The 26,600-nt window shown below is 50.6% G+C and overlaps 1 protein-coding gene across 2 annotated transcripts in view; it reads right to left on the reverse strand.

The window, feature by feature from the left end:
• Positions 1-26,600, reverse strand: part of upf1 (UPF1 RNA helicase and ATPase) — a 108,272-nt gene that overhangs the window by 39,054 nt on the left and 42,618 nt on the right. The window contains exons 4-8 of one of the 2 annotated variants that reach the window (XM_072482422.1): positions 24,964-25,131; positions 16,191-16,371; positions 14,229-14,390; positions 12,250-12,334; positions 3,456-3,554 (exon numbers count right to left, since the gene is read on the reverse strand). In XM_072482422.1, coding sequence (XP_072338523.1) covers positions 3,456-3,554; positions 12,250-12,334; positions 14,229-14,390; positions 16,191-16,371; positions 24,964-25,131 — 695 coding nt within the window. Of the gene's footprint in view, positions 1-3,446; positions 3,555-12,249; positions 12,335-14,228; positions 14,391-16,190; positions 16,372-24,963; positions 25,132-26,600 lie in introns of both variants that reach the window. The other variant, XM_072482421.1, reaches the window with a different exon arrangement.

Consider the following 26,600-nt stretch of genomic DNA (forward strand, 5'->3'; position numbering starts at 1 on the left):
GTTTGCATTGGCGATTGAGCCCCTGGCCATAGCACTGAGGGGCTCCAGGAAGTGGAGGGGAGTACTCAGGGGAGGAGAAGAGCACCGGGTATCATTGTATGCAGATGATTTATTGCTGTATGTTGCGGACCCAGTGGAGAGGATGCCTGAGATAATGCAGACACTCAGGGAGTTTGGGGAATTTTCGGGGTACAAATTGAATATGGGGAAGAGTGAGTTGTTTGTGGTGCATCCGGGGGAGCAGAGCAGGGGAATAGATGATTTACCGCTGAGGAAGGTAACAAAAGATTTCCGGTACTTAGGGATTCAGATAGCCAGGAGTTGGGGAACCTTACATAGGCTTAATTTAACAAGATTGGTGGAACAGATGGAGGAGGATTTTATGAGATGGGACATGGTGCCCCTGTCACTGGTGGGTAGGGTGCAGGCGGTCAAGATGGTAGTCCGCCCGAGATTCCTTTTTGTGTTTCAGTGCCTTCCGGTGATGGTCACGAAGGCTTTTTTCAAGAAAATTGAGAAAAGTGTCATGAGTTCTGTGTGGGCCGGGAAGACCCCGAGAGTGAGGAGGGGGTTCTTGCAGCGTAGCAGGGATAGGGGGGGACTGGCACTACCGAGCCTAAGTGAATACTACTGGGCCGCCAATATCTCAATGGTGTGTAAGTGGATGGGAGAAGGGGAGGGAGCGGCGTGGAAGAGATTGGAGATGGCGTCCTGCAAAGGAACCAGCCTACAAGCACTGGTGACGGCGCCGTTGCCGTTCTCCCCGAAGAAATACACCACAAGTCCAGAGGTGGTGGCAACGCTAAAAAGTTGGGGGCAGTGGAGACGACATAGGGGAAGGACGGGAGCCTCGGTGCGGTCCCCGATAAGAAATAATCATAGGTTTGTCCCGGGGAGAATAGATGGGGGATTTGGAGCATGGCAGAGAGCTGGGGTTGTGCAACTGAGAGATCTGTTCGTAGACGGGACGTTTGCGAGTCTGGGAGCGCTGACGGAAAAATATGGGTTGCCCCAAGGGAATGCATTTCGGTACATGCAACTGAGGGCTTTTGCGAGGCAACAGGTGAGGGAATTCCCGCAGCTCCCGACGCAGGAGATTCAAGATAGAGTGATCTCAGGGACATGGGTGGGGGATGGTAGGGTGTCGGATATATACAGGGAAATGAGGGACGAGGGGGAGATTATGGTGGATGAGCTGAAGGGGAAATGGGAAGAAGAGCTGGGGGAAGAGATTGAGGAGGGGCTGTGGGCTGATGCCCTACGTAGGGTAAACTCGTCGTCCTCGTGCGCCAGGCTAAGCCTGATACAATTCAAGGTTTTGAACAGGGCGCATATGACCGGAGCAAGGCTCAGTAAATTTTTCAGGGTAGAGGATAGGTGTGGGAGATGCTTGAGAAGCCCAGCAAACCACACCCACATGTTTTGGTCATGCCCGGCACTGCAGGGGTTCTGGGTGGGGGTGGCAAAGGTGCTTTCGAAGGTGGTGGGGGTCCGGGTCGAGCCAGGCTGGGGGTTGGCTATATTCGGGGTTGCAGAAGAGCCGCAGGAGGCGAAAGAGGCTGATGCCTTGGCCTTTGCGTCCCTAGTAGCCCGGCGAAGGATATTGCTTATGTGGAAGGAAGCCAAGCCCCCGGGCGTGGAGACCTGGATAAATGACATGGCAGGGTTTATAAAACTAAAACGACTAAAGGGGCAATCCTTTAAAACAGAGATGAGGAGGAATTTCTTCAGCCAGAGGGTGGTGAATCTGTGGAACTCTTTGTCGCAGAAGGCTGTGGAGGCCATATCACTGAGTGTCTTTAAGACAGAGATAAATAGGTTTTTGATCAATAAGGGGATCAGGGGTTATGGGGAGAAGGCAGGAGAATGGGGATGAGAAAATGATCAGCCATGATAGAATGGCGGAGCAGACTCGATGTGCCGAGTGGCCTAATTCTGCTCCTATGTCTTATGGTACATTTTCCTAACCAAGTAATAATTATATTTTGCATGGTGAGAAGCTAGGTGATGGGAGATGGATAAACAGGGCGATTTGGTTTCACAAAGTAATTAAGTAAATAGTAAGTGAATACAGGAAGAGCAAACGATAATTAAGTCCTGGACTTTATACTAAGTACAGAACATACAATCGAGGATGTAACAGTGGATTTTACCAAACCTTCGTATCCCTTACTGTGTCGGAACATGTGCAATCTTTGGCTCAACACTGTGGAACAATGACTGTGATAATAGAGGAGGTAGGACAGGTTCGCTTGGATTCTGCTGGAGGAAGGGTGAAAAAATTGGATTTGATTGCACTATCATGGGGTGATTTTATAGATCGGGTGGGACAAAGTAGATAGAAAAGACTGATTTCAGAGATGGAGGGGTTCAGACGGAGGACATTAAATATTAATTTACAAAGAGCCGGAATTTTTTTTTTTTTAAAAAAAGGGCTGTTGAGGCTGTGGAATGAACTAGTGATTGAAGTAGAGGTTCCATTAACATTTAAGAACAGGTTAGATAGGTTAAAGTGGGCGAAAGCATTTGGGAACGAGAATATGGACAAATTGCTTATGAAGCTGATACACACCAATACAGACTTGGAAAGGGTGACATTGTTTCAGCGTTGCAATTTCAACACACGTTGAAATGAACTAAAATAGGAACTCGTACCAGTTACTGAAAATTCTCCCATCACCTGGTGCAGACAAAATTTGCAGCGCGAGGGTCAGCATTGAAGACTACATTTCAGAGCAAGTGAAGAAACAATTTTAGAGCATTTCATAATCAAGACATTCCAAGTGGTTTACAGCTAAGCGAGTACTTTTATTTTGAAGTGCAGGCACTATTGCAACACAAGGAAATGCTGCAACCAATTTATGCACAGCAGGGTCCCACAAAGAGCCATGCGACAAGTGATCAGAAATGTGTTTCAGTGATATTGGTTTAGAGATAAATATTATTCAGGAGTCTGAGTAGAGAAAAATTTCACTTCCCCATCCACTAGAATGTTGCAGCACAGGAGGCAACCATTCAGCCCATCCTGCCCGTTCTGGCTCTTTGAAAGTCATCTAATTGATCCTAGCAGTATTTTAGGGTGCATCAACTTAACAGAAGAACAAAAATCAACCCAGGGACAAATTAAAAGGGGGCCAATCCGAATAGGGGCCCCTGCTTATTTTACAGTAAGTTCTAATTGTTTTTGGCTTCTCGTGTTTGTTTAATTCTTTTGAAAATTATTGAATCTGCTTCCAAGCTGCTCAGCATAGCGCCACGGGAATTTGTTACGTCCCTGAGGTGACCGACGGGGTTTAACGTGGCATCCAGAGGACTGTCTCAGAATGCAGCACTTACACAGCAACACGTACACAACAGAAACTTTTCTTATTATTCATATGCAAACACTGAAGACTTTTCAGCTGTACAACGGTCATAACGGTCATAGGTTTTAATTAGTAAGATACAAAGGATACTGTCCGGGACTTTGATCACGTGGCCGATTCCTTTCCAGAGAGGTGCCAGGTCACCTTTGTAGCGCAGACAGATCTCATCGCCCTGCATCAGGCGCATGTCTGAAAAACAAGAGGGAAGAGAGCTAGGTGACAGCCACAGTACACAAGATTACAGTAATATCACTTCAAACTGTCCACTCATTCACACAGAGCTGCTCCAACACATAGCTGGCTGATTTTTAGATAATTGCTTACACGTTGGCTACGTCTTAGTAAGAGGCAGACTAAAGTTTACCAATTCAGTTTGTATATCCTTCTCCCAAAAGAACCAAATCTTTGCCGAGTTATGATTCACCAACAATCTGTATTTAGATAACATTTAAAAAAATAACAGAACATCCCAAATCTCCACAGGTGCAATAAAAATTGACAGTCACAAGGAAATATTAGGGCAGATGACCAGAAGCTTGGCCGAAGAGGTAGGTTTTAATCCGCATCTTTGGGGAAAGAGAAATGGAGAAATTCAGAGAGGGAATTCCAGAGTTTATAATAATAATCTTTATTATTGTCACAAGTAGGCTTGCATTAACACTGCAATGAAGTTACTGTGAAAAGCCCCTAGTCGCCACACTCCAGCACTTGTTCGGGTACACTGAGGGAGAATTCAGAATGTCCAATTCACCTAACAAGCACGTCTTTCGGGACTTGTGGGAGAAACTGGAGCACCCAGAGGAAACCCACCCAGACACGGGGAGAACGTGCAGACTCTGCACAGGCAGTGACCCAAGTCGGGAACCAAACCCGGGTCCCTGGAGCTGAGGCAGCAGTGCTAACCACGGTGCCACTGTGCCGCCAAGGCAGCTGATGAAAAGGACAGGCCATAAGAGATTTGAAAACAAGGATGAGAATTTTAAGAGCAAGGCACTGGTTAACCAGGAGCCAGTGCAGGTCAGCAAGCACAGGGTTTAAAATATTCTTTTAAGATGTGTGGGCATTACTGGCAAAACCAGCATTTATTGCCCACCCATTCATTATCCTAGAGGTGCTGGTGAGTTGCCATCTTGAACCCTGCAGTCCATGTGGTGTAGGTACATTCACAATGCTGTTACAGAGTTCCTGGATTGTGACCCATTGACAGTGAAGGAATGATGATATATTTCCAAGTCAGGATGGTGAGACTCGAAAGGGAACTTCCAGGTGGCGCTATTCCCATGAATCTACTGCTCTTGTCCTTCTAGGTGGTGGAGGATACAGGTTTGGAAGGTGCTGTCGAAGGAGCTTTGGTGAGTTGCTACAATGCATCTTGGGATGGAACACACTGCTGCTAATGTGCAGCAGTGGTGGAGAGAGTGAATGTTGAAAGTCACACCAATCCAAGTAGGCTGCTTTGTGCTGGATGGTGTCAAGCTTCAAGTGTTGTTGAAGCTGCATTTATCTAGGCAAATAAAAAGTATTCAATGACACTCCTGACTCATGATTTGTAAATGAGGAACAGACTTTTGAGAGTCAGGAGAGGAGTTATTTGCTGTAGAATTCCCAACTTCTGACCTGGTATTGTTACCAATGTTAATATGGCTGGTCCCCACTTGGATATGGATTGTGGAGGATTCAGTGATGGTGATGCCATTGAATGTCATGGGGAGATGGTTAGATTCCCTCTTGTCGAAGACGATTGACTTCCATTCCTTGTCACTTGTTTGCATAAGCCTAAATATTGTCCAGGTTTTGCTGCATATGGACATGGTCTGCTTCAGTATGGGCGATGGGTGAACACGACTTATGGTGAGTTAAGGCAATGACAGCAGAGATTTAGATGACCAAGTTTATAGAATATAAAATGTGTGAAGCCGGCCAGCAGTGCATTAGAATATTCAAATCTTGAGGTAACAAAGGCATGGATGAGGATTTCATCAAAAGAAATGAGACAGGAGCGGAGTTGGTGATGTTACACAAGTAGAAATCAGTAGTTCAATCATGGAATAGATATGTGGTTGAAAGTGCACCTTGGGGTACTTCCGGTTGCAGCTATGCGGAGCTAAGTCGCACATTCGGCTCCCGCAACAACAGACTTCTGGGCTCTTTTCAGGGCCCCCAATGGAACTTTTTCGACGTTTCCCGGTGTGGGAAGGAGTCTATAACAGCTCCCCGTCAGTATATGGCTTCAACTAGGAGCGGGGCGACAAAAAAGGTGGTGGTGGACCCGAAGAACGTGCGAGGGAAGAAGGACAAAATGGCAGCTGGCGGAGACCAGGCAGCGTGGATGCAGTGGGCGGAAGAGCAGCAGGAGGGTATCCAGCGCTGCTTCAGAGAGATTAAAACGGACCTGCTAGAGCCGATGAAGGCGTCTATTGATACGCTGCTGGAGACACAGACGGCCCAGGGAGTGGCGATCCGCGAGGCTCGACAAAAGATCTCTGGCAATGAGGACGAGATCTTAGGCCTGGCGGTAAAGGTGGAGGCGCACGAGGCACTCCACAAGAAATGGCAGGAGCGGTTCGAGGAGATGGAGAATCGGTCGAGGCGGAAGAATCTGTGGATTTTGGGCCTCCCGGAGGGGCTGGACGTGGGGCCTATATGGTCACCACGTTGAACTCGCTGATGGGAGCGGGGTCCTTCCAGGGCCCCCTGGAGCTGGAAGGGGCCCATAGAGTGCTGGCGAGGAGGCCCAAGGCTAACGAGCCTCCGTGGGCAGTGCTGGTGAGGTTCCATCGGTTCGTCGATCGGGAGTGTGTGCTCAGATGGGCCAAGAAGGAGAGGAGCAGCAGGTGGGAGAACGCGGAGGTTCGGATATATCAGGACTGGAGTGCGGAGGTGGCGAAGAGGAGGGCTGGGTACAATTGAACGAAGGCGGTGCTGCACAGGAAGGGGGTGAAGTTTGGCATGTTGCAGCCGGCGCGACTGTGGGTTACCTACAAGGACCAGCACCATTACTTTGAGTCTCCGGAGGAGGCGTGGGCCTTTGTTCAGGCTGAGAAGTTGGACACAGATTGAGGGTTGGGTCGGGCGATTTGGGACTGCGGTTGATATGCTATGTTTATTTTTGTTTTGAGGTTTGTATTGCTCCGGGTTTCTTTTTTTTGTTGTGTTTTTTCTCTTTTGGGTTGGCGAGGGTGGCTGAGGCGGGTTGGGCACTGTTTTGGTTGGGTTGGTCGGGACGGGGGGGCTCTTGGAGGTGAGATGGGGCCCCGCGGGGGAGGCCCAAGCCAGGGGTGAGGGGACCGGGCCTGTAAAAGGAGCTGCGTCAGAGGTGGCGGGGCCTGGTAGGTGGAAAGCGCGGGCTCTTTCACGCGCTGAAGACTGGAAGGGGCGGGGAAGCGAGGGTTGTTTCCCGTGCTTAGAACGGAAAGGGGAGGGGGAGAGCCTATGGATGGGGACGGGAGAGGAGGGAGTGGCCGGGGTCAGCAGGAGTCTGCTGAATAGGAAGTGCAATGAGGGAGTAAATCAGCTAGGATGGGTCCGAGCCCGGGGAGAGGGGATCGAGTTGCTGCTGCTATGGTCAAGGAGATGGAGCGAGTGGGGCTGGGGGGTCGAGACGGGGGTATGCCGCTGTGGGGAACGGGCCTGGTGTGGGGTGCGGGCGCGTGGCTGGCCGAGGAGGGGTCATGGCTAGTCGGCGGGGGAGGGGGGCGGGTAGCCCCCTGATCCGGCTGATAAACTGGAATGTAAGGGGACTGAATGGGCCGCTTAAGCGGGCCCGCGTGTTCGCGCACCTGAAGGGGCTCAAGGCGGATGTGGCTCTGCTTCAGGAGACACACCTGAAGGTGGCAGACCAGGTAAGATTGAGGAAAGGGTGGGTAGGTCAGGTGTTTCACTCGGGGCTGGATGCCAAAAATCGAGGGGTGGCGATCTTGGTGGGAAAGAAGGTGTCGTTTGAGGCGTCGAGCATTGTGGCAGGTACATAATGGTAAGTGGTAAGTTGCAGGTAGAGAGGGTGGTACTGGTCAATGTGTGTGCCCCGAACTGGGATGATGCAGGTTTTATGCGGCGTATGTTGGGTCAGATCCCAGACTTGGAAGTGGGGGGCCTGATAATGGGGGGAGACTTCAACACGGTGCTGGATCCGGCACTGGATCGCTCCAGGTCTAGGACGGGTAGGAAGCCGGCGGCAGCTAGAGTGCTGAGGGGGTTTATGGACCAGATGGGAGGGGTGGACCCTTGGAGATTTGCAAGGCTGGGGGCTAGGGAATTTTCATTCTTTTCACATGTCCATAAGGCTTATTCCCGAATTGACTTTTTCATCTTGAGTAGGGCGCCGATAGCGAGAGTAGAGGATACTGAGTATTCGGCAATAGCCATTTCGGACCACGCCTCACATTGGGTGGACTTGGAGATGGGGGAGGAGAGGGACCAGCGCCCGCTGTGGCGCTTGGAGGTGGGGCTGTTGGCGGACGAGGTGAGCGAGCGGGTCCGAGGAAGTATAGAGGGGTACCTGGAGACCAACGACAACGGGGAGGTCCAAGTGGGGATGGTATGGGAGGCACTGAAGGCGGTGGTGAGGGGAGAGCTGAACTCCATTAGGAGCGGAGGGAGAGGCTGGTGAGGGTAGGCAGGAGGTATGCGGAGGAGCCCGAGGGAGGATTGTTGAGGAAGAGGCGTAGCCTCCAGGCCGAATTCGACCTGGTGACCACCAGGAAGGCGGAGGTGCAGTGGAGGAAGGCCCAGGGGGCGATTTACGAGTATGGGGAAAAGGCAAGCCGGATGCTGGCGCATCAGCTTCGGAAGCGGGACGCAGCTAGGGAGATCGGGGGAGTTAAGGACAGGGGAGGGAGTGTGGTGCAGAGTGGAGCTGGCATCAATGGGGTCTTCAGGGACTTCTACGAGGAATTGTACCGATCCGAGCCCTGACGGGAGGAGGGAGGAATGGGCCGCTTCCTGGACCAATTTAGGTTTCCAAAGGTGGAAGAGGGACTGGTGGCAGGATTGGGGGCCCCGATTGGGCTGGAGGAGCTGATGAAAGGGATAGGAAGCATGCAGGTGGGGAAGGCACCGGGGCCGGGCGGTTTCCCGGTCGAATTCTATAAAAAATATATGGACCTGTTGGGCCCGCTGTTAGTTAGGACCTTCAATGAGGCAAGGGAGGGGGGGCTTTGCCCCCGACGATGTCCCGGGCACTGATCTCCTTGATCCTGAAGCGGGACAAGGATCCCCTGCAGTGTGGGTCTTACAGGCCGATTTCGTTGCTAAACGTAGATGCCAAGGTGCTGACGAAGGTCTTAGCCACGAGGTTTGAGGACTGTGTGCCGCAGATCATCCACGAAGACCAGACGGGGTTTGTGAAAGGGAGGCACTTGAACGCGAATGTGCAGAGGCTTTTGAACGTTATCATGATGCCGGCGAGGGAGGGGGTCGCGGAGATAGTGGTGGCGATGGGCGCTGAGAACGCCTTCGATAGGGTAGAGTGGGGGTACCTGTGGGAGGTGCTGAAGAGGTTTGGGTTTGGGGAGGAGTTTGTCAGGTGGGTTAGGCTGTTGTATGAGGTCCCGATGGCAAGTGTGGCCACAAACAGGAGGAGGTTCGAGTACTTTCGGTTGCACCGAGGGACGAGACAGGGGTGTCCCCTGTACCCCCTGCTCTTCGCACTGGCGATTGAACGCCTGGCTATGGCACTGAGAGAGTCAAGGAACTGGAGGGAGTTGGTGAGTGGTGGGGAGGAGCACAGGGTGTCACTTTATGTGGCGGACCCGGTGGGAGGAATGCCGGAGGTAATGAGGATTCTTAGGGAATTCCGGGACTTTTCGGGTACAAGCTCAACATGGGGAAGAGCGAGCTTCGTAGTTCATCCAGGGGACCAGGATAGGGGATTGGCGAGCTCCCACTAAAAAAGGCGGAGGAGCTTCAGGTATCTGGGAGTCCAGGTGGCCAGGAGCTGGGGGGCCCTGCATAGGCTTAATTTTACAAGGCTGGTGGAGCAAATGGAGGAGTTCAACAGGTGGGACGCGTTGCCGCTGTCCTTGGCGGGTAGGGTGCAGTCAATCAAAATGACGGTGCTCCCAAGGTTTTTGTTCCTGTTCCAGTGACTCCCCGTGTTTATCCCGAAGGCTTTATTCAGGCGGGGTAACAGGAGCATAATGGGGTTTGTGTGGGTGCGAAGGGTGTTCCTGGAGCTGAGTAGAGATAGGGGGGGACTGGCGCTGCCCAACCTCTGTGGATACTACTGGGCCGCCAATGCGACGATGGTGCGCAAGTGGATGATGGAGCTGCATGGAAGAGGCTGGAGATGGCGTCTTGTGTGGATACGAGTCTGGGGGCGCTGGCAACGGCGCCGCTGCCACTCCCTCCAAGGAGGTATACCACGAGCCACGTGGTGGTGGGTGCCCTCAAAATTTGGGGGCAGGGGGGAAGCGGCACAGGGGGGAAGTGGGGCCTTGGCGGGGACCCCATTACGGGGGAACCACTGGTTCGCCCCAGGAAGAACAGGTGGAGGGTTTGCGGGGTGGCACAGGGCAGGGATACGAAGGTTGGGGGACCTGTTTGTGGACGGGAAGTTCGCGAGCCTGGGTGAGCTGGAGGAGTACGGGCTCCCCCCCGGGGAACACCTTCAGGTACTTACAGGTAAGGCCGTTTGCCAGACGGCAGGTGGCGGAATTCCCGCAGCTACGGCCACACACAGTACAGGACAGGGTGCTCTCGGGGGCGGGGGGGGGGGGGGGGGGAGAAAGAGTGGAGAAGATCTCGGAAACTTACCAGGTGATGCTGGAGGAGGAGGAGGCCTCGGTGGTGGAGGTAAAAGGTAAGTGGGAGGAGGAGTTAGGAGAGGAAATTGAGGAAGGGCCGTGGGCAGATGCCCTGGGAAGGGTGAACTCTTCCTCATCGTGCGCGAGGCTCAGTCTCATACAGTTTAAGGTGCTGCACAGGGCACACATGACCGGGACAAGAATGAGTCGTTTTTTTTGGGGTGAGGACAGGTGTGTTAGGTGCTCAGGGAGCCCAGAAAATCACACCCATATGTTCTGGGCATGCCCAGCGCTGGAGGAATTTTGAAAGGCCGTAGCGAGGACGGTGTCGAGGGTGGTAGGATCCAGGGTCAAGCCGGGCTGGGGGCTCGCAATATTTGGGGTGGCAGAGGAGCCGGGAGTGCAGGAGGCGAAAGAGGCCGGAATTCTGGCCTTTGCGTCCCTGGTAGCCCGGCGAAGGATTCTTCTTCAGTGGAAGGATGCGAGGCCCCCAAGCGTGGAATCCTGGATCAACGATATGGCGGGGTTTAAGCTGGAGGGTGAAATGCGTTTGAGAGGGTCGGTACAAGGGTTCTTTAGGTGGTGGCAACCGTTCTTAGACTTCCTGGTAGAGCGGTAGACATTGGTCAATGGCAGCAGCAACTCGGGTGGGGGGGTCACTTTATTATTTTTTGTTTTTGTTATTCACACTGGAGGGTCTGAGGGGGTGTATATACTTGTTGTATTAAGTCGGGGCGTTAACGTTAATTTATTATTTATGTACAGGGGGGGGGAGGGGGGTATGGAGGGTTGTTTTTCTGGACTGTGTTCTGTACTTAACCCCGTTGGGTTCCTTTTTCATTTTGTTATTGATATTTTATGAAAACCTTTAATAAAAATTATTTATAAAAAAAAAAAGATGTGCACCTTGGGGTCACATATGATCGAGGTTGCAAATAATTCAACCTCAGATGGTTGCCAGGAAGAGGAATGAAGTTGATAGGAGAGTGAGCAGTGTTAGTAGGAGGGACCAAGGACAGTAGCTCCATGGATTCTGGGTGCCATCTAACACCAGACCCATGATTCATGTGAATCTAATGAGCTTGGCAGATTATTCAACCAGGACCGGCATCACCATAGAGCTCAACCACCATATATTTCCAATAGGGAAAGCTGGATATCAAAGAGCAGAAATAATAGAGGTTTTCTATGTTAATACATAGTATAGATCTCTATGGCTGGCCCAGCAGAATACAGTGATTTCCCACCATTCGGGTTTGCATGGCTCAATAAACAAATTCAGTAAGGCAGAGCTTACTAATTAAAAATTAAACTGGCCAATGATCCAGATCTTGATGAACAGAATTTCAGGGTAGAAGTCTGCTATTCAGTCAATCTATGATTAGAGATGCCCATTTTAGCTAATTGGGTTGTGGAAATAGCTAACCTGGGAAGAGTTTGTTTTTGAAAGTAATAGTGTCTATCCATAACTGCAAACAAGTGTGTCTGCAGTCAACATCAAGTGAGTGTCAAGTGCCCACAGCACTTCTTACCAGCTACTCTCTTGAATCCTGTTCGTCAAGCGACGGGTGTATTCTTGGGTGGGTCACAAGTGAGGGAGTGTCCAATGCTCAAGAATTCTAATTGTTCCCTTTCTACTGTTCTCAGATGGTGCTATACACTGTCTGCAGTGTCACCTTTACTTAGTGCTGCACAACATTTAGCTTTATAACCCTATACATGAACATATTTTACACCAGAATGAAAAACACTGCAATATGTGAATGTTACACACAAACCATTCAATATTTCTTGTAGTTTATTTCCATTATGACAGACACTATATAAACCAAATGCTGACTGGGACCGTGTCAGCAATAACCAATTCAGGAGTTCATCACTTGAGCTGCTGAGGCTTGCCAACTGCTGAAGTAAACAGCACTACATCCAACCTTCCTTACAGCAATCAAGTCAGAAACCACATGGAGTTGACTATCATTTTCTAAAGCCGATCCTCTGCACTCTCGCCATTCCCGTGTGAGAAAGGCCCTATTGTCAGGACATTGAGTGCAAACGCCTTACTGAACAATTGGGATTTTGCCAATACACCAACTGCTCCATTTCTTTTAATTAGAAAAAATATGCAAATCAGTTCAATTTACCAGAGTCTGTCTTGGGCAAGGTGAAGTACGCAATCCTTTTCTTGTTCAGACCCAGATCCCATCTCACAGTAATATTGTCCTGAGTCTAAAATTAGAAACAGAATTAAGCTCAGTTATTGGTTCAAGCAGTGACATAATTAGCTGGGTACAAAAAGGAAAGATTGGATTATTCACTGTTGATTACTAGAGGAATACTCCAGTCTTAATACTTAAATACAAAGAGAAAATAGTAGTAACCCCTGCTCTCATTAATCTCCAGGTTATATTTTTGAAAGTTTGCACATGTAGATGATAATACAAGCTGTGTAGATCAGCTATTCCAGGTCTCATGGGAACATGCTGACCCTTCAATTACTGCCTCCATCTCACTTTGTCTTATTTTTAATTGATTCATGGGTTGTGGGTGTCGCTGGCTGGACTAGTATTTATTGCCCAATGCTTGTAGAAATGGAATTATGATGCAGTGGGGAAATAGAAGGGGTGGCCATCCTGCTCAAGTGCTCACAGGCAGGTAACCACAGACCTATTTAAAAAGTGGAAATTCAAGAGTAATAAAAAAAAATCTTGTTGGTTTGGCAATAGTAGGGCTAATTAAGCTGGAGAATTCCTGGTACAGCATAAGCGTGTTGCTTCATTTTTTGAACCAGTACTATGATAAGAAGCTCCGTATCGTTACCACTTCTGTTTGTCTACCATAAACCCTACCGACAAAATAACACTATGTAACAAAGTCTATTCAGGCCTCATTAATAATGTGTACAATCTGCACAGGCTCAAATTTAAATGTATCAGAATTCATTCACAGCTTGGGTTCCAGCTCTCCTGCATGAGGGAGATTTTAGATTCAGCCCATTCTTATTTTAGAATTGTGGTTTAAAAATATCAGCGGCAATAGGTTTATACAGTTCAGTTAAACAGGAAGATTATATGAAAACGAGAAGTAAAGTTCTATACCGTAGTAGCTCACTCAAGTGGATATTATTCCATGCTAGAATTACCAAGCTACTCAGATGGAACAGAGGATTGGTAAAGGAAGTCTTGCTATAGCTGAAGAGGGCATTGGTGAGATTGCAACTAAAGTATTATGCAGTTTTGTTTACCTTGAGGTATATACTTGCTTTGGAAACATGTCAGTCAAAGTTCATTAGGTTAATTCCCGAGATAAGGGATTGTCTGAGGAATGGTTGAGCCAATACTCATTGGAGTTTAGAAGAAAAGAAAGTTGTTCTTATTGAAATACAAGGGTCTGAGGGGGACTGCTAGAGTAGCTAGTTTTAAAAAAAATTTAGAGTACCCAATTTATTTTTTCCAATTAAGGGGCAATTTAGCGTGGCCAATCCACCTACCCTGCACGTCTTTGGATTGTGGGGACGAAACACACGCAAACACAGGGAGAATGTGCAAACTCCACAAGGACAGTGGCCCAGAGCCGGGATCAAACCTGGGACCTTGGCGCCGTGAGGCAGCAGTGCTAACCACTGCACCCCTGTGCTGCGCAATCGAGTAGCTTGTTGAGAGTATGTTTCTTCTCATGGGGGATTCTAGAACTAGGGGCAGTTTAAAAATAAGTGGTCTCTCATTTGAGGAGGTGCGGAGGAGAATTCATTCGTCTCCACTCTCCACCCCCACCCCACGTAATCCAATAATGAGCACATAATCCAATGATCGATGCAGACACTTAAATGCAGCACTGAGTTCGCGCTGCACTGTCAGTGGAGCAGTCCAGTTGCAATTAGCCTAGTCAGTAAGGAGCAACTCAAGAGCTGCTTGATCGTGTTTGTTCAGCAATTGACTGGGTAAACACACTGGGCTATGGAAGAAGCCTTTTCCAGGATTCCTCAGTCACCAAAGTCAGGTAACTTTCACAGGGAATAAGTCTCAAAGGAAGAACAAAGAGCAGCTAAATGCAGCACTGTAAAAAGACAAGGGATGTTTGCAAATGCTGCATTTTTGGAGCAACCGTTAGCTCGGCACAATACCTGCGACTCCTTTAACTTCTTGTCATAGTCAGCCTCCAGCTTGACCAATGGACCAAAGATGTTCTGGTATTGATAAGCATCCTCATAACGAAGGAGTACATGCTGTGGCTCTTCATCCACTCCAGGCTTCTCCAAGTCCTCAAGGGTAGCAGAAGGATTATCCTAAAAGGAGAGAGAAAGCCCATTACACAAACCACATTATGTTAGAAGGAATTGGAAAGATCACCCATAAATTTTAGATTTGACATTTCAATTTTTAAAAAAAAAATTTAGAGTACCCAATTCTTTTTTCCCAATTAAGGGGCAATTTAGCGTGGCAAATACACCTACGCTGCACATCTTTTGTGTTGTGGGGGTGAGACGCAAGCAGACACGGGGAGAATGTGGAAACGCCACACGGACAGTGACCCGGGGCCCAGATCGAACCCAGGTCCTTGGCACCGTGAGTACATTTCAATTTCTGAAGACAAATTAAATTTGTGATCAACACTGAGTAATGGCACACAGAAACTGCAACATAAATCAGCTTAACGTATTCCCAGTTGGTACCACCATGCTCTACAATTACCTGGGAGGCTCGCTCTCCGATTTCAGTGACCGATACCGCACATACAACTAGTGTACTCTCATCCCCCCACCCTTGGCCCACTCGCGTTTGAGGAGCAGGAACAGTGCACTTTGAGTGCGCAGAATGCACACAAATTACTTGAGGCCTATTCCATCAAAGGTTGGTACAAGAGCTTAGGTTAGGTGGATTGGCCATGTTAAATTGCCCCTTAGTGTCTACAAATTAAGTGGGGTTACAGGAATAGGGCAGGGATTGAGCCTAGGTAAAGGGCTTTTGAAGAGTCAGTGCAGACTTGATGGGCCGAATGGCCTCCTTCTGCACTGTAGGGATTCTCGGATTCTTTTTTTTTAAAATTTAGAGTACCCAATTCTTTCCCCCCCCCAATTCAGGGACAATTTAGCGTGGCCAATTCACCGACCAGGCACATCCTTTGGGTTGTGGGGGTGAGACACACGCAGACACGGGAAGAATGTACAATATCCACACCAGCGTCGTGAGGCAGCAGTGCGAATCAATGCATCACCATGCCGCCCCTATGATTCTATTCTAAGAGCTACTCAGCCACTGCCCTTGGGTACTGCTCAGCAGCCAGTGTTATAGTACAGAGGAAACATTGAGCTTAGTTGGCACTGAGATTTAACTGACAGGAAATTAGATAAGAATCTACAGGAACCAGAAGGTTGTCAGGTCCTCCAGACTACAAGACAACCAGTAACTACGGTTCTGATGACAGGTTTGTCATCTGCGCAACTAGCAAGTGGTGATACTATTTCATCTGAATGCTCTTGTTCCAAAATTAACAGTAGATTTGAGTCAGTTGATAAATTGCCCATTACGGTACAATGGGACAGTGGTTAGCACTAATGCCTCACAGCGCCAGGAATCCGGGTTAAATTCTGGCCTTGGGAGTTCACAATTTCTCCTAGTGCCTCATGGGTTTCCTCCAGGTGTTCCAGTTTCCCCCCACAGCCCAAAGCTATGCAGGTTAGGTGGGTTGGTCATGCTAAATTGCTCTTAGCGTCCAAACGGTTAGATGGGGTTACGGGGCTGGAGATAGGGAAGGGGAGTGGGCCAAAATAGGGTGCGTTTCGGAGAGTAGATGTGGACTCGATGGGCCTAATGGCCTCCTTCCTTTTTTTGTTATAAATTTAGCGTACCCAATTAATTTTTTCCAATTAAGGGGCAAATTTAGCGTGGCCAATCCACCAAGCCTGCACATCTTTGGGTTGTGGGGGCGAAACCCACATAAACACGGGGAAAATGTGCAAACTCCATACGGACAGTGACCCAGAGCCGGGATCGAACCTGGGACCTCGGCGCCGTGAGGCAGCAGTGCTAACCCACTGCGCCACCATGCTGCCCCTGTAAGAATTCTATGATTACACAATTTGTACCTTCCAGAGTTCCTCCAGTTTGTTAATCTGCTGTGCTGTTATCTGACGGGCACGCAGTTGCTCCTGCTCTGAAGGAATCTTCACCAGCCAAGACAGAAAGCAACGGTCCTGAATTAGCGGCTGCCACTGGGAACTATCCCAGTTGATGTCCTTCAGGCTGCTCTGACTGGCACAAGGCTGTCTGTGGAATAATAATTGCGTGCAACATTTAAAAATTGTTTCTGGCTTCTTCTAAAGGCAGAAAGTAAGGAGAATCAGATTATAAATCTCACTAGAAATGAATTGAACTTCCAACAATGGCGAGATTTAAAATTATGCAGTATATTTTTTTTAAAATAATAATTTTTATTAAAGTTTTCACAAAATATCAACAACAAAATGTAAAAGGAACCCAATAGAATTAAATACAAAACAACCCCGTGCCCCCCTTCCCCTATACATAAATAATAAATTAACACCCCGTATTAACACATAGCAAACATATACACCCCCTCAGATCCCCCAGTATAGACAAACAAAAATAAATTAAACTGTATGAGGCTGAGCCATGCGCATGAAGCGGAAGAGTTCACCCTCCCTAGTGCATCTGCCCACGTCCCCTCCTCGATCTCCTCCCCCACCGAGGCCTCCTCCTCCTCCTCCTGCATCACCTGTTATGTTGCCGAGATCTTCCTCTCTCCAAAACACCCCCCCACCCCCCGAGAGCACCCTGCCCTGTACCGTGCGTGGCAGCAGCAGCGGGAATTCCACCATTGCCGCCTGGCAAACGCCCTTACCTGTAGATACCTAAAGGTGTTCCCCGGGGGGGGGAGCCCGTACTTCTTCTCCAGCTCACCCAGGCTCGCAAACTTCCCATCCACAAACAGGTCCCCCAACCTTCTTATCCCTGCCCTGTGCCACCCCGAAAACCCTCCATCTATTCTCCCTGAGACAAACCGGTGGTTCCCCCGTATCGGGGTCCACACCAAGGCCCCCACTTCCCCCGTGCCGCCTCCATTGCCCCCAGATTTTGAGGGTAGCCGCCACCACCAGGCTTGTGGTATACCTCCTTGGAGGGTGCGGCAGCGGCGCTGTTGCCAGCGCCTCCAAACTCGTACCCTCACAAGACGCCGTCTCCAGCCTCTCCCATGCAGCCCCCTCCGCCTCCATCACCCACTTGCGCACCATCGCCGCATTGGCGGCCCAGTAGTACCCACAGAGGTTGGGCAGCGCCAACCGCCCCCCTATCCCTACTCCGCTCCAGGAACACCCTTCTCACCCTCGGAGTCCCTCGCGCCCACACAAACCCCGTTATGCCCCTGTTGACCCGCCTAAAGGCGGCCTTCGGGATAGGAATGGGGAGGCACTGGAACAAGAACAAAAACCTTGGGAGCACCGTCATCTTGACTGACTGCACCCTACCCGCCAGGGACAGCGGCAACGCGTCCCGCCTCCTCCATTGCTCCACCAGCCTCGTGAAATTGAGGCTATGCAGGGCCCCCCCAGCTCCTGGCCCCCCAAATACCCGAAGCTCCTCTCCGTCCTTTTTAGTGGGAGCTCGCCAATCCCCTCTCCTTGTCCCCTGGGTGAACCACAAACAACTCGCTCTTCCCCATGTTGAGCTTGTACCCTGAGAAATCCCCAAACTCCCTGAGGATCCTCATTACCTCCGGCATTCCCCCCCACCGGTTCGGCCACATGTAGCAGCAAGTCGTCCGCATATAGCGACACCCTATGCTCCTCCCCACACCACACCAACCCCCTCCAGTTCCTCGACTCCCTCAGTGCCATAGCCAGGGGTTCAATCGCCAGTGCGAAGAGCAGGGGGGGATTCCTCCTCGACCCTCGATGCAACCGAAAGTACTCAGACCTCCTCTTGTTCGTGGCCACACTCGCCATCGGGACCTCATACAACAGCCTAACCCACCTGATGAACCCCTCCCCAAACCTGAACCTCTTCAGCACCTTCCACAAGTACCTCCACTCTACCCTATCAAAGGCCTTCTCAGCGTCCATCGCCATCTCTATCTCCGCCTCCCCCTCCCTCGCCGGCATCATAATAACGTTCAGGAGCCACCGCACATTCGCGTTCAACCGCCTCCCCTTCAAGAACCCAGTCTGGTCTTCGTGGATAACCTGCGGCACACAATCCTCAATTCTCATGGCTAAGAGCTTCGCCAGCACCTTGGCATCTACATTTAACAATGAATCGGCCTGTAAGACCCACACTGCAGGGGATCCTTGTCCCGCTTCAGGATCAAGGAGATCAGTGCCCGGGACATCGTCGGGGGCAAAGCCTCATTGAAGGTCCTAACCAGCAACGGGCCCAACAGGTCCACATATGTTTTGTAGAATTCGACCAGGAAACCGCCCGGCCCCGGTGCCTTCTCCGCCTGCATGCTCCCTATTCCTTTGGCCAGCTCCTCCAACCCAATCAGGGCCCCATATCCCGCCACCAGTCCCTCCTCCACCTTCGGAACCACAATTGGTCCAGAAAGCGGCCCATCCCTCTCTCCTCCAGTGGGGGCTCGGACCGATACAGCTCCTCATAAAAGTCCCTGAAGACCTCATTGATGCCAACCCCACTCCGCACCACACTCCCTCCACTATCCTTAACTCCCCCGATCTCCCTAGCTGCGTCCCGCTTCCAAAGCTGATGCGCCAGCATCCGGCTTGCCTTTTCCCCATATTCATAAACCGCCCCCTGGGCCTTCCCCCACTGCGCCTCCGCCTTCCTGGTGGTCAACAGGTCGAATTCGGCCTAGAGGCTACGCCTCTCCCTCAACAGTCCCTCCTCCAGCACCTCCGCGTACCTCCGGTCTACCCTTACCATCTCCCCCCACCAGCCTCTCCCTCTCCTCTCCTTGTGGGCCCTAATGGAGATCAACTCTCCCCTAACCACCGCCTTCCAGACCATCCCCACTCGGACCTCCCCATTATCGTTGGCCTCCAGGTATCTCTCTATACTTCCGCGGACCCGCTCGCTCACCTCCTCGTCCGCCAACAGCCCCACCTCCAAGCGCCACAACGGGCGCTGGTCCCTCTCCTCCCCCAGCTCTAGGTCTACCCAATGCGGGGCGTGATCCGAAATGGATATCGTCGAGTACTCGATATTGTCTACTCTCGCTATCAGCACCCTGCTCATAACAAAAAAGTTGATCCGGGAATAGGCCTTATGCACATGCGAGAAGAATGAAAATTCCCGAGCCCCCAGCCTTGCAAATCTCCAAGGGTCCACCCCTCCCAGCTGGTCCATAAACCCTCTCAGCACTTTAGCCGCCGCCGGCCTCCTACCCATCCTAGACCTGGAGCGGTCCAGTGCCGGATCCAACACCGTGTTAAAATCCCCCCCCCCCATTATCAGGCCACTTCCAAGTCCTGGATCCGACCCAACATGCGCCGCATAAAACCCGCATCGTCCCAGTTCAGTGCGTACACGTTGACCAGCACCACCCTCTCCCCTTGCAGCTTACCACTTACCATTACGTACCTGCCGCCATTGTCACAATACTCGACGCCTCGAACGACACCCTCTTTCCCACCAAGATCGCTACCCCCCGATTTTTGGCATCCAGCCCCGAATAAAACACCTGACCTACCCACCCCTTCCTCAATCTTACCTGGTCTGCCACCTTCAGGTGTGTCTCCTGGAGCATGACCACATCCCGCTTAACAGGCCCGTTCAGTCCCCTTACGTTCCAGGTTATCAGCCGGATCAGGGGGCAACCCGCCCCCCCCCCCCCTCCCCCGCTGACTAGCCACAACCACTCCTCGGCCAGTCACGCGCCCGCACCCCACGGCGGCAGACATCCGAACCAAGAACCCCCTGTACTCGCTCCAGCTCCCCCTTGACCACACCAACAGCAACCCAGTAACCACCCCCCCTCCCCGCTACCCCCCCCCACCCTAGCTAGGACCCCATCTCGCTGTTTTGCTCCCCCCATTGCACTCCCGCAAGTCAGCTGACTCCTGCTGACCCCGGGCACTCACGCCTCTCCTTCGACTCCTCCCATTGTGGGACTTCCCCTCCCCCTCCATTACCCACCAGCAGGCTGTCCGCCTCCCCCTTCCATCCCAAGCGTGGGAAAAAGCCTGTGCTTCCCCGCCCCCGCCAGCCTTCAGCGTGGGAAAAAGCCCGTGCTTTCCACCTGCCCGGCCCCGCCTCCTCTGGCGCAGCTCCTTTTACAGGCCCAGTCCCCTCACCCCCGACTCGGGCCTCACCCTCCCCCGCGGGGCCCCTTCCCCCCCCTACCGGCCATCTACCCCCTACTCCGTTTACTTGCCTCCCTCCAAGAGTCCACCCGACAGACCCAACCAAAACAGTGCGCAACCCACCCTAACCACCCACACTGAATCAAAAAGAAACAAGAACAAAGAACCTTCCCTCAAAATATAACACAACAATCCCCGACCATCCCCACGCCAGGCCCCCCATCCCGACCCTCCATTTGTGTCCAGCTTCCTGGCCTGAACAATGGCCCACGCCTCCTCCGGGGACTCAAAATAATGGTGCCGGTCATTGTCGGTGACCCACAGTCGCGTCGGCTGCAGCATGCCAAACTTCACCCCCTTCCTGTGCAGCACCGCCTTCGCCCGGTTGTAACCGGCCCTCTTCTTCGCCACCTCCACACTCCATTCCTGATATATTCGAACCTCTGCGTTCTCCCACCTGCTGCTCCTCTGTTTCTTGGCCCACCTGAGTACGCACTCCCGATCAGCGAACCAATGAAACCGCACCAACACCGCCCGCAGCGGCCCGTTAGCCTTGGGCCTCCTCGCCAGCACTCTATGGGCTCCTTCCAGCTCCAGGGGCCCCTGGAAGGACCCCGCTCCCATCAGCGAGTTCAACATGGTGACCACATAGGCCCCCACGTCCGACCTCTCCAGCCCCTCTGGGAGGCTCAAGATCCGCAGATTCCTCCGCCTCAACCGATTCTCCATCTCCTCGAACCGTTCCTGTCATTTCTTGTGGAGCGCCTCCACCATTACCGCTCGGCCCAAGGTCTCAACCTAGTTATCGGAGATCTTTTGTCGGACCTCGCAGATCGCCACCCCCTGGGCTGTCTGGGTCTCCAGCAGCTTATCAATGAAGCCTTCATCGGCTCCAGCAGGTCCGTTTCGAGCTCCCTGAAGCAGCGCTGGATAACCTCCTGCTGCTCCTGCGCCCACTGCATCCACGCTGCCTGGTCCCCGCCCGCCACCATCTTGCTCTTTTTCCCTCGCACTTTCTTTGGGTTCACCACCACTTTTTTTAGTCGCCCTGCTCCTGGTCCAAGCCATACACTGTCAGGGAAATGTTGCAGTATTCTTCCCACACTGGGAGATGTCGAAAAAATGCCTTTGGGGGCCCTGAAAAGAAGCCGAAAGTCCGTTCCAAGCGGGAGCTGCCGAACGTGCGACTTAGCTCTGCATAGCCGCAACCGGAAGTCCCAAAATTATGCAGTATAAACCAACATTGCTGTTTGTTCTATTCTTTGATGGGCTTGCCACTCACTGACTGTTCAAATTCCTAAGTTGACACCATATGTTCCACCGACTGCTTCATTTGTTTCTTTTTGCATAAAATGGGTTTAGCTGAAACACCATTTTCCAATAACATGGCACCATTAATGTTCCAGATGAGTTAATGAGTTTGTGCGCCCAGCATCAAATGTCAGGACAACTATATTAAAACACACTGGTGCTAGTCTCAACTCACTTAAAATTATAGCTTACAATTACAGAATAAACGACCTTGCTTCCTATGCTAGAACATGAAATTTGTATTTTTCAAAGGAAGAGGAAATCTGCTCTGCATTTCTGCCTCTTGTTCTTTACTAATAGATTCCCACATGACCAGAAGAAATACATATTTGAAAACTGACTGATAAAAAAGAACTGACAGTAGAAAGACAATAATCCTGGATTTGGGGATTGTGCAACCATGATTTATGGCTGTGGAGCTGGGTAGCCAGGTGAAACAGCAATTTAATCTACCTCAAATTCTGCATACAATGCAGTCTATTTGATATGCGTGTACACAGCCTACTCTGCTGTCCCTGGCCTGCTCCAACACAACCACACCCATCCTCCACTTCGCCGCTTGTCCCCGGCTGTTCAGTTGCTCCCATCAACACATTCTGCTACCTCACTTTTTGCCACCATTAGCATCTTCATCCCTTAATGGCACCATTAACACTCCCCTTTGGTACTGTAGCACAGTGGTTAGTACTGTTGATTCACAGCGGCAGGGACATGCGTTTGATTCCTGGCTTGGGTCAGTGTCTGTGCGGAGTCTGCACACTCTCCCTGTGTCTGCGTGGGTTTCCTCCGGATGCTCCGGTTTCCTCCCACAAGACATGCTTGTTAGGTGAATTGGACATTCTGAATTCTCCCTCAGTGTACCCGAACAGGCACCGGAGTGTGGCAACTAGGGGCTTTTCACAGTAACTTCATTGCAGTATTAATGTAAGCCTACTTGTGACAATAATAAAGATTATTATTTGTCTCATGTCCATGACAAATTTGTCCATATCTCCTTTGCCCGACCCATCTATGGTCATCTATTCTGCCCCACCTCCTCCTCTGCCCCCGTGCCAATTTTATAATTCTGTACATTTCGACCATGCCTCAATTCTGTAGAAGGATCATTTAGATCCAAGTGTTAACTCTTTCTCTCCACAGATGTTGCCAGACCTCCTGAGTTTATTCAACATTTTCTGTTTTTACTACTCTACGCTTGAGAGAGGGGAGGGAGGGTGGGGACAAAACACAGTTTGCGTGACTTCTTTCGGAACATCTCTGTTTAGTTCGCAAGTGTGAATCGGGGCTTCTGGTTTTCATTTTAATCCTCTGCTTTACCCTGCATTGAAACAACCCTTGGGGAATTACAAAAGCAGATAGCTCCCTAGTCCTAGGTATTAACGGGACTTGCCAATAACCCTTCAAGGTCTATCTTTGGGAGAGGGGTGGGCGGGAACCAGCAAATAACACACATGTTTTGGGGGTGTGAAAAATTGGGAAGATTCTGGACGGGAGTGTTTGCGGTCTTAGCCAGGATAGTGGAGCAGGGAGTGGACCCGGATCCTTTGGTGGCGATATATGAGGTTTCAGAGAAGCCGGAGCTCATGGAGAGGAGGAAGACCGATGTCCTGGCCTTCGCCTCTCTGATTGCACAGCAGCGAATTTTGCCCATGTGGCATCGTCACCGGGGGTAGCAGCTTGGTTGGGTGACCTGTACGACTTGCTGTTCATCGCGGGGGAGGAAGGGGGTGAAAAAGGGGGAAAATCTGTACGGTCTGTATAGTTGATTGGCGGGAAGCATGTTTCCCGGAGTGTTTATTCGCTGTAACCTGTTTTGATACACGTTTGTAATAAAATGCATTTAAAAAAAATAAGTCCACCTTTGACAGGAAGGAGGCACTACCTATTCTATCCATACAATCTTGGAAGGAGATACGAATCGGTTTTGGTGATAGCATTTATCTTCCGGTAATCTATGCAGAACTGTGTGGCAATCTATACAATCAGCTTGGGCCCTAATACTATCGGCGAACTCCAATTACTCCTACTAGGCTCAATTTTCCAACATATATTGGATCTCTGCCTAACTGAGCCAGTTTTCGGCGATTCAGCTGGTATAGATGCTGATTTATCAGCTCGAGTTTCCTATGTCCACATCATGTCTGGTTAACTGTGCGCACCCTGGGGTGTCCCGACAAATCCATCAGTATTTTTCCATGGTCTCTTATAGATCATTCGGTTGTCCTTTTAAATAGACAAACTGGGCCTCCGAACTATCCCAAAATATCAGTATTGGTTAGTCGTATTATCGGAGGGTCATTCTGCTGCGTACCATCTCCCTCTTGGCGTCATCGTCCTCTTCCACCACCTGTACCACCTGACACGCCTGTACCCACATGACACCGGTACCCTTTCGTCTTCCTCCTTACGATAGTATTGCTTCAGCATATTTATACTCTAGTCTGGAGTACTGATTAAATAGATTATCTTGCTCATTCTTCTAATTACCTTATAGGACCCACTGAGTTTCACCTTCAGAGATTCAACCTGCATCGGCAATGCCAATACCTCAACTGCAGCACGGAAGGTTCAGGACCGGGTCTGCTTGTCCGCCCAGTTTCATTCTGGCTACAGAAACCTTCTAATGCTCCCGGGCTATCTTACAGGTCCCTGAGCCGGGATCAAACCTGGGACCTCGGCGCCACCTTGCTGCCCGGAAGCAAGAACATTAGCAACATTTAAGAGGCATCTGGATGGATACATGAATAGCAAGGAAATAGAAGGAAGCAGACAGTACGGGCAGAAAGTTTTTATTTTTTAGTTAGGGCATCATGATTGCACAGGCTTGGAGGGCCAAAGGACCTGTTCCTGTGTTGTACTTTTCTTTTTTTAGATAAATTTAAAGTATCCAATTATGTTTTTTCCAATTAAGGGGTAATTTAGCATGGTCAATCGACTTAACCTGCACATATTTGGGTTGTGGGGGTGAAACCCACGGAGACACGGGGACAATGTGCAAACTCCACAGGGACAGTGACCAAGGGCTGGGATCGATCCTGGGTCCTCAGTGCCGTAGGCAGCAGTGCTAACCACTGTGCCAACGTGCCGCCCCGTGCTGTACTTTTCTTTGCCCTTTGGTTATATCATCTCTAATTTCATCTTCCAATGTCATGCAACCGATCGCCCTGGATTTTTCCTGATCTCTGTAGCTTAGCTACTAATAGCTTTATCAGCCCATACATTACCAGTTTAATCTTTTTACCCTTTGCAGCTTCAAACCAAGTTGACTCACCTGCACAGCAGCACCACCACAGAGTCAGCCTTGGCAGGGATGAAGCCCAAGAGGAAAACATTCCTACAACCACAGTTATAGCACTCCAGGACCGTCTCTCCTAGTGGTCCATCTTTGTGCAGAGTCACTTCCTTGCACTTGGCTCTCACCAGGTGGTTAACAATATGGCTGCAAGGTTGGAATGAAATCAAAGGGCATTTATTCAACTTGAAAATCAAAATGCAAGCGCTCGTTCAGCTGACAAAAAACAATATTTTGAATATCAACAGGAGGATGATACTGATGATCCATGTGGGCAGCACAGGAAGTTAACCTGAAGTATACCTTTCATGCCTTCAGGACATCCCAAGGGATTTCAAAGCTATCAAATATTTCTGAAGCATAGTCACTTATAAGCAAAATTGATCTGCCAAACTACAAACAAGACTTCAATTAGGTAAATAAATAGTTAAACTCTTTATGATTACGTTAGTTGAGGGAGAAATTCAGGACACTGGGGAAAGCTGTCTGCCCATCTTCAAATAGTGCCATGGAATTCTTACATTTATCCGAACTGGCAAACAGAGGCTCTATCTCGCAGCTCTTTCGAGTGACAGCACCCTGACAGCGCAGCATCCCCCCAGTACTGCAATGAAGCATCAGCCTGGGTTATGCACTTAAGTCATGAAAAAATCTTCAACTCATGGGCTTTAAGAGTCGAGAATGCTATCACAGAGGCACACTGACAGGAAAATATATATCTTTTCAAGTATACGTCATCACTAACATTTAAAAGGATTCATTGGACTTCCGGTTGCGGCGGTGACCAGCTAAGCCGCATGTTTCGGCACCTCCCGTTTCAACGGACATTTGGGCTCTTATCGGGAGCCCCAACGGAAATTTTTTGCGACCAAACCCAGTGTGAGGTGACAAAGGAAGGAGTCCCCCCCAGGTGTGGATGGAAAGGAGCGACAGTAGTGGCCAGATTACGGAGGATCCTTTGGAGCAGCGGCAAAGAGAAGGGAGAAGCAAGATGGCGGCCGAGGGAGCCCAGATGGTATGGGGCCCGCAACAGCAGGAGTTCCTCCGACGATGTGTGGAGGAGATCAAGAAAGAGGTGCTGGCGCCGATGTTACTGGCAGTCGAGGGACTAAAGGAAACACAGAAGGTCCAGGCGATGGGAGCTCTGTGGAGTGAAGGCAAAGGCAGCCGAGAACGAAGACGAGATACAGGGCCTGGTGGTAAAAATGGAGACGCATGAGGCACTACACAAGAGGCGCATAGAAAGGCTGGAAGCCCTGGAGAACAGCTCGAGGAGGAAGAACTTATGGATTTGAGGTCTCCCCGAAGGAACAGAGGGAGCTGATGCTGGGGCGTATGCCAGTACGATGCTCCATACTCTAATGGGAGCTGAGGCCCCAACGGGCCCCCTGGAAGTGGAGGGAGCATACCGGGTCCTCGTGAGAAGACCAAAGGCAGGGGAAACACCGAGAGCAATAGTGGTGAAGTTCCATCGCTACAGGGACAGGGAGATGGTCCTGAGCTGGGCTAAGAAGACACGGAGTAGCAAGTGGGAGAACGCGGTGATACGCGTGTATCAAGACTGGAGTGCGGAGGTGGCGAGAAGGAGGGCGAGTTTCAACCGGGCCAAGGCGGTG

Source organism: Scyliorhinus torazame, chromosome 18 (genome assembly GCF_047496885.1).
Source record: "Scyliorhinus torazame isolate Kashiwa2021f chromosome 18, sScyTor2.1, whole genome shotgun sequence".
NCBI classification, from domain to species: Eukaryota; Metazoa; Chordata; class Chondrichthyes; order Carcharhiniformes; family Scyliorhinidae; genus Scyliorhinus; species Scyliorhinus torazame.